Here is a 13,041-nt window from a genome sequence, read left to right on the forward strand (position 1 = left end):
ACCCAGGTCCATGAGTTGAGTACCTATGCCTTCTTCTATGTACTTAATTGTTTCAGGTCTTATGTTTAGATCTTTGATCCATTTTGAGTTAATTTTTGTACAGGGGGAGAGACTGTAGTCCAGTTTCATTCTTTTGCATGTGGCTTTCCAGTTTTCCCAGCACCATTTATTGAAGAGGCTTTCTTTTCTCCATTGTGTGTTGTTGGCCCCTTTATCAAAAATTATTTGACTATATATATGTGGTTTTATTTCTGGACTTTCTATTCTGTTCCATTGGTCTGGGTGTCTATTTTTCTGCCAATACCATGCTGTTTTGATTGTCGTGGCCCTATAATAGAGTTTGAAGTCAGGTATTGTAATGCCCCCAGTTTCATTCTTTTTCTTTAGGATTGCTTTGGCTATTCGGGGTTTTTTATAGTTCCATATAAATCTGATGATTTTTTGCTCTATTTCTTTAAAAAACGTCATTGGAAGTTTGATGGGAATTGCATTAAATTTGTATATTGCTTTGGGTAATATAGCCATCTTGATTATATTTATTCTTCCTAGCCAAGAACAAGGTATATTCTTCCATCTCATTATATCTTTTTCGATTTCCCTTAACAATGGTTTATAGTTTTCATTATATAAGTCCTTTACATTCTTTGTTATGTTTATTCCTAAGTATTTTATTTTTTTTGTTGCAATCGTGAAGGGGATTATTCTTTTGAGTTCGTTCTCTGTTGTTTCATTGTTGGCATATAGAAAGGCTATTGACTTCTGTATGTTAATTTTGTATCCTGCGACCTTACTGTATTGGCTTATTGTTTCTAGTAGTCTTTTTGTGGATTCTTTGGGGTTTTCGATGTATAGGATCATATCATCTGCAAAAAGTGATACCTTTACTTCTTCTTTTCCGATATGGATGCCTTTTATTTCTTTGTCTTGTCTGATTGCTCTGGCTAGAACCTCTAGTACCACATTAAATAAGAGTGGAGAGAGTGGACAACCCTGTCTTGTTCCTGATTTAAGGGGGAAAGCCTTCAGTTTAGTGCCATTTAATATGATGTTAGCTGATGGTTTATCATATATGGCCTTTATCATGTTGAGATATTTTCCTTCTATACCCATTTAGTTTTTACATTTCTAATAGTCAATACACAGGAAAAGAGGAATAGATGAGATTATTACATAGCGATAAGGGAATAAGCTGGGAGAGACAGTGGAGACTCCCTGAGGTAACCTGTCTTAGATAATGTGGTCAATAAAGGCTCTCTGAAGAGGTAACACTTGAAGGAGACCCGAAGGATGAGGAGGAGTGAGCTGAGGCATGGGCTGGGGCGGTGTTCCATAATTATGGTGCATCATAAAGTCTGAATGACTGGGTCATGGAATAGTAGAGTAGGCTGGGACAGAATGAAAAATATGGAAGTGTACTGCACTTCATTATAAATGTATGTTTATTAGGTCATAATGCAAAAGGTATTTCTTATTGTGTACTGAAGTTAAAAAAATTGAGTATGTAGGGGAAGAGGTTTTCAGGCAGAAGGAACAACACCAAGTGCAAAGCTTGCATGGCAAGAAAGAGGTGTGGAGTGTGGAGGGGCAGGAGGTAGCCCAGTGGCTGGAGCACCGCAACAGTAGGTTGGGGTGGGAGGAGGTGAGGGGGACTGGTGGGTAGGTCACACTGGGAGACCATGGTAGAGGCACTGAAGGGGCTATGACAGGGGTCGCGGACCTATGGCTCACGAGCCAGATGTGGCTCTTTTGATGGCTGCATCTGGCTCGCCGACAAATCTTTAATTAAAAAAAATGTTACAAATATAAAATATTCTCATATATTACAGTCCATTTATTTCCTACCGCTCATGTTCATGGTTGCGGGTAGCTGGAGCCAATCACAGCTGTCCTCCGGGACAACACCAAATTTTTATTGGATAATGTGTAACATACACGGGTCGTTGTGTGGCTCTCACAGAATTACATTTTAAAATATGTGGTGTTCATGGCTTTCTCAGCCAAAAAGGTTCCCGACCCCTGGGCTATGAGAACATCTGATTTAGGTTTTAGGAAAGGTATTCCGGCTGCTGGCAGAGACTAGATTAGAAGGGCCGGGATGGAGACTGAAGGCAGGGGGACCAGTTAGCAGAGGAGTATACCTGCCTGGAGATGACGTGGCTGGCTTAGGGTAGGAGCAGGGATTGAGGCCCATCTACTCTGATGCCCCTGGTGATAACAACAACCAAGGTGTACAGAACACTTTCTGGTTTTCGAATTGTTTGCCTCCTTTGGCTCATTTTCTCTTTGAAATAACTCAGAGCAAGGGCAGATAGCCTCATCTCCATCCTCCAGCTGTGGGAAAGGGACCCAGAAAGGAGAAGTGACTCGAGCCGGTTCACCAGCTAGAACACGACAGAGCTGCAGCAGCAGCCCAGCTGTTGCTCTCCAGCTCTCTGACTGGTGCTGGGCTCTGCTGTGTCTCGCAGGGGACTTTCCTCTGGCGCCTTCATTCTGCCTGACCGCAGGAGGCACCTGGCCAACTTTGAGAGTGGCCCTTTTCCCAGTTGCAGTCTCAGGCGAAAAGCCCAAGCAGGGAGGTATATAGGGCTTTTGGGTGGTATGGTAAGGGGAGTTCGTGTGGGCGTGTGGGGAGGCAGGAGTGCCTAGGGACTTCAAAGCCATCAAGAGTCCTGGAAGGACCCTGCCCGGATAGCTCGGTTAGAGCGTCGTCCTAACATGCCAAGGTTGAGGGTTTGATCCCCGATCAGGGCACATACAAGAGGCAACCAATGACAGCATGAATGAGTGGAACAACAAAATCAGTGTCTTGTCTCTCCCCCAATCTCTCCTCCTTCCCCTCTCTCTGAAGGTCAATTAAAATAAATAAATAAATAAAAATAAATAAATTAAAGAGTCTTGGAGGCAGATCAACCAGGACAGAAGTCTCAGCTCTGCCCTGAACCAGCTGCCTCAGGGTTCTTTATGCGAGCAGATTTCATTTTCCTCCTGTAAATTAGCATTAAAGACACTACCTTCTTTTTAGGAATTTAGTGAATTTTAAATAACTAGACTTAATGAGGTTTGAATAAGGTAACGTATGTATAGTTATGGACACAGTGCCTGGCACAAGTTCAGTGCTAGGCTGACTATTATCATTATTCTCATTTCTGTTTTACGCACTTCATTTTGTATTAAAAATCCATCTCTAGAGATTCCACTGGCCTGCTTGCTAAATGCTCTCCTTGTGTAGAGACTTGATTTTTCAATGAAATTCCATCTTATTTATAGGCAGACAGCCAAGTGGACCTGGTCCGGCAGCATTTCTATGAAGTATCCCTGGAGTATGTCTTCAAGGTGCAGGAAGTGCAGGAGAGAAAGATGTTTGAGTTCGTGGAGCCTGTGAGTAGATGCTCTGTGTTAACGGTGCTTTTTGTGTTTGCCCTTGTCTGTCTCCCTTCCCTTCCCTTCCCTTCCCTTCCCTTCCCTTCCCTTCCCTTCCCTTCCCTTCCCTTCCCTTCCCTTCCCCCTTCCCTTCCCTTCCCCCTTCCCTTTCCCCTTCCCTTCCCCCTTCCCTTCCCCCTTCCCTTCCCCCTTCCCTTCCCCCTTCCCTTCCCCCTTCCCTTCCCCCTTCCCTTCCCCCTTCCCTTTCCCCTTCCCTTCCCCCTTCCCTTTCCCCTTCACTTCCCCCTTCCCTTCCCCCTTCACTTCCCCCTCTCCCCTCCCCCTTCCCCCTTCCCCCTTTCCCCTCCCCCCTCCCCTCCCCTCCCCTCCCCTCCCTTCCCCTCCCCTCCCCTTCCCTCCCCTCCCCCCTTCCCTCCCCTCTCCCTCTCTCTCCTTTTCTCTTCCCCCCTCCTTTTTTCCCTCCCTCCCTCCTTTCCTCCCTTCCTTTTTAAGAAATTAGATCTATGTTGTCAGCTAGGAAGTAGGAAGAGACATTTCTGAACAATGATGGAGAAGGCAAAGGGAGGTGGGGAAGGTTTTGGTTGGTATTTCCTTGGCTGTGCTGTGATTTTGTGCCCCTGACTGTTCAGGGAGGAGCCTGGGGAGACACGCTGACTGCTCTTCCCTGAGAGCCATGTGAGGCTGCAGCACGCTCTTCCTCTGTGTGTTTGGGTAGAAGCATTTCTCTGAGGCAGACAGATCTTTCCATCTCTGGAGTCCTCTTGGCCTGGCCCGGCTCCCTGAGGAGTGGACTTTTCATTTCCCACTGGGTAACAGGTTGAAAGGCTCATATGGTTTGTGGGGAGATGTCAGCGGGTGGGGATGGGGAGAAAAGATGCCACGAGGGGAGAAGGAAGGGAAAGTGGGTCAGAGCTCGCTGTTTCTAAGTAATCATTTTCTCTAGGAAAATGGATATTCAGGCATGATACCAAAGGAAGTGAAAACCAAATAAATATTGGAAGCTCTGCCTTGGAGCGCTTGTGTGCGCCCAGGTAGCATCTCAGCAAGGCGTTTGAGAGATTTCATTACTTTAAGCAAGAGAGGCTTTGCTGACTTAAGTGAAGCATAAATCAGAGTTAGGAGGAGGAACAACCTAGGATCAGCTGCTTACCTCCTGCTTTATCTCCAGGAGAGGACAGCTCAGTGCCTTGGAAAAGTGACGGGACACAGGCTCAAGGCCGCAGGGAGGGAAGAGCTAGCAGTTTTCATTGTGATTCTGACAGTAGGTTTGGCATACGAGCCCTGTGTATATTACTGGAGCCATCTAGAAGGAAAAGTGTAAGCCTTCTCAGAAAAGTAGTCTATGCAGAGTAAGTCCAAAGGCTTTCATCATCTTTGCAGCGAAGAAGTTTTCACTAGTCTTTAGTGACTGTGTGACTTACTGCGCATTCACTGATTTAGGTTAGGATCTATTTATGGTGCCACTAGGTGTTTTTCTGTTTCTCTTTTTCATTGCCAGAGGACCCAGCAATGCCTGCTCCCCCACCTCCCAAAAGGACCGAAGGGGATAGGTGGTTCGGGGACAGTGGCTGTGGGAGTTTTGTCGGACTTCCCGGTGCAGAGCTCTGTGATAAACTGGACTGGGCCTGTCACCCAGCCCAAGGACAGGTCTCCGGTCTTAAGTAGAGTTGCACATACCATGATGCTTTCCCATTTTTGTCACAAGCAAGGTGGGAACATAGTGGGTGGACTGAGTTCCCCGAACCGCATTATTAGGGCTGCCTCTCAGAAAAGGAGAGTTAGGTGAAAATAAGCGAAGCCATGATTAGTAAGTAACGGTATATTATTCATTGAGGGACTGAAAAACTAAACACCACATAAATTAAAGCAACTGTGTCTGATGTAACCCTGGTAGAGGCAGGCCAGGGAGGTCAGAGTGGACCACTGAGAACATGTGAGTTGGCGTTGAGAAGTTCAAATTCGGATAGGGATGGTCCCTGAATGCAGTAACTGAGCCTGTGGTGGAGGTGAGATTCTGGTTCTTCTGAACCTGTTCAAGCTCTGGTTATAATCCGTTTTCAGGTTCAGGTTTGGAACTGAGGCGAGATGTGTAGAACTTAGGAAGGGACCAGGGCAGCCTAACAACAGCAGGCTTGCCTCGAGGCTGAGAGAAGGGATGGGGGAACATTTATTTAGCTTGGAGAAGGGAAGGCTGCTGGCAGGGGCCCAGGCCGGGACATTAATAGTTTTATGTATACGAAGGCCTGTTGTAAGCATTTTGGTGAACAGATGTTTTCACTCTTCACTAAAGACAAGACTAAACAATGAATGGGTTTACCTATAGCCCGAGGTACTTCAAATGAGCATTTAGGGAAACCCGTGTGCCTGAAAATGTGGGAACGTAGGAGTATTTTAATAGGGGAACCCGTAGTGTTTACATTTGAATAGTTTAGGGAAAGCTGAGAGACATGCTTGATCTGAAGTCTGACCTGGATGACTTTCTTTTTTATTTTGCCGGTAAGACTTCAGACTCAGAACACAGCAGCTTCCTTTCTCCCTCTCTGGTTGCTTATCAGTGTAACCGTACTCCTCCGCACAACAACCTGGTATTACAAACATCTAAGGAGGAGACCAATTTGGAGCTCTGGTCTTCAATTTCTAACAAAATGATTTCTTAGGAGGTGATAAGGTTCACAGGGTAAGAGTGTGGGTGTTGGTGTCAAGGAGATCTGGTTTCACATCCTGGCTGCTGCTTACTGTGTGTTTTGGGGCAAGTTACCTGACCTCTCTGCATCTACGTCCTCATTATACAAATGAAGATACAGTAGTATTTAGCTAATAGGTTGTTGTGAGTACTCAGTGAGACAGTGCATATAAAGTTACAGTGCCTTGCATACAAATAGTGTTCAGTAAGTGATAGCCATTATTATTACTTTTTTCTAGATTTTCAAATCAGGGTTGGGAACTCAGATACAACTACATAATATACCTCTTTGACCTACTTACGTGAATTCTGCCTTTCTACCTCATTGTAGCTACTGGCGTTCTTGCAAGGACTCTTCACTTTCTATCACCACGGTTATGAACTGGCCAAGGATTTCAGTGACTTCAAGATGCAGCTGACCATTAGCATACAGAACGTGAGTGGGCAAATGCACAGACTTCCTTTCCCTGGCAAAGGAAAGGAAAAAACAAATAATGGGGCTGGTGGCAGAGAGTCACTTATCTGGGTTGGAAGGCAGGTTAGGAGGATGGGTCTTGCTTGGCTCAGAGGGCAGCTGGGGGCAGGCATTTCTAGGGTCTTGGTGGCCCAGATTAGGACCTCATCCTCTTCTCCATTATTTCAAAGTACTATTTATGTTTTCGGAAGTGCTGCTGCTGATTATGTTTTAAATCTGTAGCACCAGAGTCCGGATTTCCTCTGGCAGTGGAAGTCCCAGCCCAGCCCAGCCCAGCCTGCCTAGTCCCCATCTGAGCATCTAGCTGCCTGGCCACATGAGACCTTGGAGAGAAAGAGAGAGAGTGTGGTGTTCAGGAGTTGGTGTGGTGCCCACAAGCTGGCCTCCAGCTCAACGTGTTCTTGTTCCACTCTTAGTAAGGTTGAGAGGCAATTCAAGTCTGTGTGTTTTACTCCCAATCTCCTTTCCAGAATTTTAAACAGCAGGACCTTTTGGTGCTCAGATTCCTTCCTAGGGCTCTTGACTGAGCAGTTACTGGGGCTCAAGCCCCCTTCTTCATTATGTCTGGGCCACATTAGTCTGCATGTTGTCTTTGTCACTAGATGATCCTGTGTAGAAAAGAAACCACAAGCATCCATGTGGGGTGCATTGCATGGCTTGTAGAGCCTCCAGCTTGCTCCGACGTGGTTCTCTGAGTCTTTCGAGAACAGGAAGTTGCAGAGTCTCTGAAAGGTTTCACAAACCATGGCTTCCATTTGGGCAGCTTCCTCGGAAGGCCAGTTGCAGTGGAGATTTACATGAAGCAGGTTTACAGGGAGCAGTGTTGGCATAAATACCTGTGAGAGAGTGAGTCCCCTGCAGGGGAAGTTGAGCTGCGATGCAGTTGTGACAGAGGCCTCAGTCAATGCCGTGGGTACCCTGCAGGGGAAGTTGAGCTGAGATGCAGTTGTGACAGAGGCCTCAGTCAATGCCGTGGGTACTCTGGAGCTGAGATGACCTTCAGAGTGGCCAGAACAGAAGTAGGGGAACCAGGCATTTGATCCCTTCCCCTTTTGTCCCTAGACTTGTCATTGGGTTGGGATAGGCTTCCTTGGGAAGCCAGTGAACTCCCCTTGGAGGAAGGAACGGTCTGAGACATCAGCCAGCGACATTGCCTGCAGCAGGAGGAATAAGCCCCTGAGTCTTGTGGGGAGCTGGGGGCATGTCCTCCTGTGGATTGGAATCACCTTGGATGCATGTTTCAAAAACACACTTCTGAGTCCAGAGGGACTCATCTCACCCTTTGGAGTAAGGCCTGGGCATTTGCATCTCCTCCAAGTTTCTTACATTATTTTGATGGTTCCTAGAGTTTGAGGGACTTTAAGGCCAAAGTATACTTCATCAATATTTGCTTAATTCTTAGATGGCTGACTTTAGAACAAAATTATCTGATTTTAGTATATGTGCTGCTGAAGCGAGCACTAAGTGATCTGATTTTAGATCTAAGGATTCTGTTGGCTGATGTTCTGAATTGTTAGGGGTGGGAATAGAGTTTTATTTCTTTGATTTGAATATAATTCCTTTTATCCTAGACAAGAAATCGCTTCGAAGGCACCAGGTCAGAAGTGGAATCACTGATGAAGAAGATGAAGGAGAATCCCCTTGAGCACAAGACCATCAGTCCCTACACCATGGAAGGGTACCTCTACATTCAGGAGAAGCGTGAGTACCTGTGGCAGCTTGGGGGACATTCATGCCTTTTGCCCAGAATGTGAAGGGGGGTGTCCAGTAGTGCCTGGCCAAGGCTTGTGTTTAGTACACACAGGTTTGAGTAAATGAGAGTAATTTTATAGTTCAGTTGCCTAAGGAGAAAGTAGTGTCTACAAGTCTTGTCTACCTCCAAGGGATGTATTTGGTTTTCTTTGTAACTGGGAATTCCCTTGGGAACCTGGAATGCATTGAGTCTCTGTGGTGGTTCTTTTCTTCCTTGTGTCACTCGACTCTTAAAGGGCCTGTCCCCTTAGTTAGCCTTAAACACCATACCCTTGGCATAGAGGCCTTGGAAAAATCTTGCCTGGCAGACCTGATTGTCAGCAGTCACATCCTTTGGTGGACTTAATATTTAGTGATTTTGTTTCCAGTTGAGATTTGTTTCAGCAAGTCCCAAGCAATCATGACTCTTCTTCTCCTCAACTCCTGTCATCCCTACACTTTACTATTATAAAAGTAGACACAGAAGCTCATTTCCAGTGCCGGCAAGAAGATTCATCATTGCTTTGCTGGTGTGATGTCAAGCAAAGAAATGCCAGGCGCTGGTGACATGTTTTCAGTGATGACTCTCAAGTTCATGCACTCGGCCTGGGTAGAGGCTTCATGATATATGAGGCTGTGCTATTAGGGTAACACTTCCAGGCTTAGTTCACCCATGCGATGCTAGGGAGAAAAGAAAGCAAATGTTTTTCTTTAGTGGATCGTTCTTCTAGTCTCCTACTCTTCTTTCTTAGCTGGACACATTACCCCTCCCAGATGTTTGCTGATTTTGTGCTTTTATATCCTTCTGTTGATTTTGGGTCAAACATGTATCTTCACTCCTGGAAGTTTCCCAATGGAGCAGAATTCGAACACTTGGTTTCAATGATTATTCTATTTAGTGATTATGAAAAATATCTACGGGCTTGCCTGACTGGGTGGTGGCGCAGTGGATAGAGTATTGGCCAGGGATGCTGAAGACCCAGGTTTGAATTCTGAGATCACTGGCTTGAGCATGGGCTCACCAGCTTGAGCATGGGGTCACTGGCTTGAGTGTGGGATCATAGACATGGCCCCATGGTTGATGGCTTGAGCCCAAAGGTTGCTGGCTTAAGCCCAAGGTCACTGGCTTGAGCAAGGGGTCACTTGCTCTGCTATAGCCCCCAGGTCAAGGCACTTATGAGAAATAATCAACAAACAACTAAGGTGCTGCAATGAAGAATTGATACTTCTCGATGTGGCACATATACACTATGGAATACTACTCAGCCATAAGAAATGATGACATCAGAACATTTACAGCAAAATGGTGGGATCTTGATAACATGATACGAAGCGAAATAAGTAAATCAGAAAAAACCAGGAACTGCATTATTCCATACGTAGGTGGGACATAAAAGTGAAACTAAGAGACATTGATAAGAGTGTGGTGGTTACGGGGGGGAGGGGGGAATGGGGGAGGGAAAGGGGGAGGGGGAGGGGCACAAAGAAAACAAGATAGAAGGTGACAGAGGACAATCTGACTTTGGGTGACGGGTATGCATCATAATTGAACGACAAGATACCCTGGACTTGTTATCTTTGAATATATGTATCCTGATTTATTGATGTCACCCCATTAAAAAAATAAAATTAAAAAAAAAAAAAAAAAAGAATTGATACTTCTCATCTCTCTCTCTTCCTGTCTGTCTTGCCCTTCCCCCCAAAATTTGCACAGGCTTAAAATTGTTCACTGGTGACCAGAGAGGCAGTAGAGGGGTTGGAGATTGGAGCATTGGTTATGATGAGAGCTTTGTGTCCCTTATACTTTTTTTATTTTTAAAGAACAAGTAAATTATTTATTTATTTATTCATTTTTTTAGAGAGAAGAGAGAGAGACAGAGAGAGAGAGAGAGAGAGAGGAGAGACAGAGAGAGAGAAGGGGGAGAGGAGCTGGAAGCATCAACTCCCATATGTGCCTTGACCAGGCAAGCCCAGGGTTTTGAACCAGCGACCTCAGCATTTTTAGGTCTACGCCACCACAGGTCAGGCCTGTGTCCCTTATTCTTATAGGGATGAACTTGAGGTTTGTAAAAAACAAGATATCGATACTTTAGTTCTGTGTTTCATGTGTACCTAACGTGATGCCTTCTTGGCCCAGTGAAATGATCTATTCCCAAAAGTTTAGGTGAACTTGAAATGTAAATTCTTAGGGCTGTGAATATATAGTTCAATGTCTACTTATAAAAATTTATTAATATTATTCACATATATATGTACATGTGCATATATATAAATATATAAAATCAGTATTTTTTTTTCATTCTCACATTACATTATACAATTTTATTCAAACACTCCACGTGCTCTTTCCATATTAATGTCTTGATTGTCACTGGAACCACATTTTGATTCTCTAACACAGTAAGTAGCCCAGAGCATATCATTGGGATACAGCTTTTTTTTTCCCGAAACTGTTTGCAACTTACTATTTTGAAGTAATTTAAAAGTTAATGACGGTTGCAAGAATACTATCAATATAAAGAACAACAATATGACTTTTACTCCAATGCATGAATTTTTACCATTTTTCCACAATTATGTCATTCTTTCTCTGTATGGGTGTGTTTGGGTTTGTGCACATCACAATCACAGATACACAGTTTTAATTTTTTCTGAACCACTTGAGAATAGGTTGCATATACCACGCTCTTTTACTTCAGTATGTGTTTTCTAAACCATAGTTATCATATCCAAGAAATTTAGCATTGGTAAGCTATTTAATATAAATGACACTATTTCACTTTCATCAGCTGTCCCAGAACACCCTTAAAAGCATTTTCTTTTCCTCCAGTGCAGGTTCTTGTACTGCACGTAGTTGCTACAACTTTTGTGTCCTTTGTCTGAAACACTTCTTCAGCTTCTCTTTGTCTTTTGTGACATTGACATTTTTGAAGAATACAGGCCAGTTCTGTCCTATGATTTTCTATAGTGTGGGTTTATCTAATGTTTCCTCAAGATTAGGTTCAGGTTATGCATCCCTGGTCATGCCCTACATAAGTAACGTCCTGTTCTCCTCTGTGTACCACATCTGGAGGCCCAGGACAGCCACCTGCCCCTCGTGGTGATGTTAATTTGTCCCACCCAGTCAAGATACTGTTTGGTTTCCTCCCTGCACAGTCACTATTATTTTCCTTGTAACAATTAGCTGTCTGTGGGGAGACACCTTGAGACCATGTAAATATCCTGTGTGTGACCCCCACCCCCATCCATAGAGTCAGCATCCATGGAAAATCCTTCCTGAACTGTTCTTTACTGTGATGGCTGCAAAATGGTGATTTTTCAGTTCTGCCACTCCCTGTGCATTTATTAGTTGCCATTTAGTTCCCTCTCTCCCTCTCTCCCTCCTTCCCTTCCTCCCTTCCTCCCTTCCTCTCCTTTTCTCTCTTTCCTTTTCCCTTACTATACGTCCATTGTCCATCCATCCATCCACCCACCCACCCACCCACCCATCCATCTATCTTTCTATTGTCAGTATGGATTTATGGATTCCCATTCTATTCATAGGTTAAATTCATTATGGTCCTTATTTGTTTGTTTGTTTAGGTGAGAGGAGGGGAGATAGTGTGGCAGACTCCTGCATGAGCTCCAACTGGGATCTACCCAGTAACCCCATCAGAGAATGATGTTTGAATACTGAGCTATTTTTAGCACCTGAGGCTGATGTGCTCCAACAGAGCTATCCTCAGAGCCTGGGGCCACCTTTGAACCAGTTGAGCCACTGGCTGCGGGAGGGGAAGAGGGAGAGAAGGGGAGAGAAGTAGATGGTTGCTTCTACTGTGTGCCTTGATTAGGAATTGAACCCAGAATATCTATACTCCAGGTCGATGATCTATTCATTGAGCCACCGGCCAGGGCCCCTATTTGTTTTGATGCTCAAATTGTCTAATATATCAGCGCTTTTAGAATTTTTGCATTGTGCTATCACTGGATTTTTTTCTTGAAGCCACAAAAGATACATTAGAATGGTTGGTATTTTCATTTGTTTGATGTTTAAATGTATAGACACTTAACATATTTAATAGTTTACTAAGGAATATCCAAAACTGGCAGTGGGCAGTCATACCCTGAAAAATAATGATTAAGTATCTGCTAAATCTATTCATGTTATTTTTTTCACCATTTGTGCTATGTGATCCCTGTAAGCATCTAAGACTAGTATGGAATGAGGTCCTTGCAGGCTAATAATGCCAGTGATGCCTTCTTCCTCTAATAGCACTTCGTTGTTCAACATAAAGTAATTGACAAACACCAGGTAAAATGAGAGACTTAGTCAGACTTTGACTCTAGGGTATCTCCCTCTTTCCTGAGGGATACTTTTGAGGAACAGACTCCTTAGATTACATATGGGCATTTACAGTTCCTTCCATTCTGTATCTCCAGTGTCTCCTTGTCTATTTTCAGATCTTCTTGAGTTCTGCTAAAGTAGCAACCAGGAGCTTGGGAGCAGGTCAGAATCCCTGTATGGCTGCGCACATAGTCGCAGAGCAGCTGTCCGGGAAACATGAAGTCATCGGAGCAGATGGGAATGGTGACAGGCACTTTGAGGAGGCTCTCTGTGTTTTTCCTCAATCATCTTACTCCTGTCAGGGGAGAGACAGGAAATTTCAAATGGAGATTGATGATGGGAAAGTGAATTAATTTCCCCAGGGAACCTCTATTTCCCTTAACATTTTAAGACTCATTAGATGTAGCATTTAGTGGTAAACAGTCTTCCTTGGTCTTTGGGGAAAGC

The 13,041-nt window shown here is 44.4% G+C and overlaps 1 protein-coding gene across 2 annotated transcripts in view; it reads left to right on the plus strand.

The window, feature by feature from the left end:
- The window catches only part of ARHGAP26 (Rho GTPase activating protein 26), a 488,882-nt gene that overhangs the window by 154,977 nt on the left and 320,864 nt on the right, over positions 1-13,041 (plus strand). For both annotated transcript variants that reach the window (XM_066272835.1, XM_066272836.1), the window contains exons 6-8: positions 3,268-3,378; positions 6,396-6,500; positions 8,111-8,240. In XM_066272835.1, the coding sequence (XP_066128932.1) occupies positions 3,268-3,378; positions 6,396-6,500; positions 8,111-8,240 (346 nt within the window). The remainder of the gene's footprint in view (positions 1-3,267; positions 3,379-6,395; positions 6,501-8,110; positions 8,241-13,041) is intronic.

This window comes from Saccopteryx bilineata, chromosome 4 (assembly GCF_036850765.1).
Source record: "Saccopteryx bilineata isolate mSacBil1 chromosome 4, mSacBil1_pri_phased_curated, whole genome shotgun sequence".
Lineage (NCBI taxonomy): Eukaryota > Metazoa > Chordata > Mammalia > Chiroptera > Emballonuridae > Saccopteryx > Saccopteryx bilineata.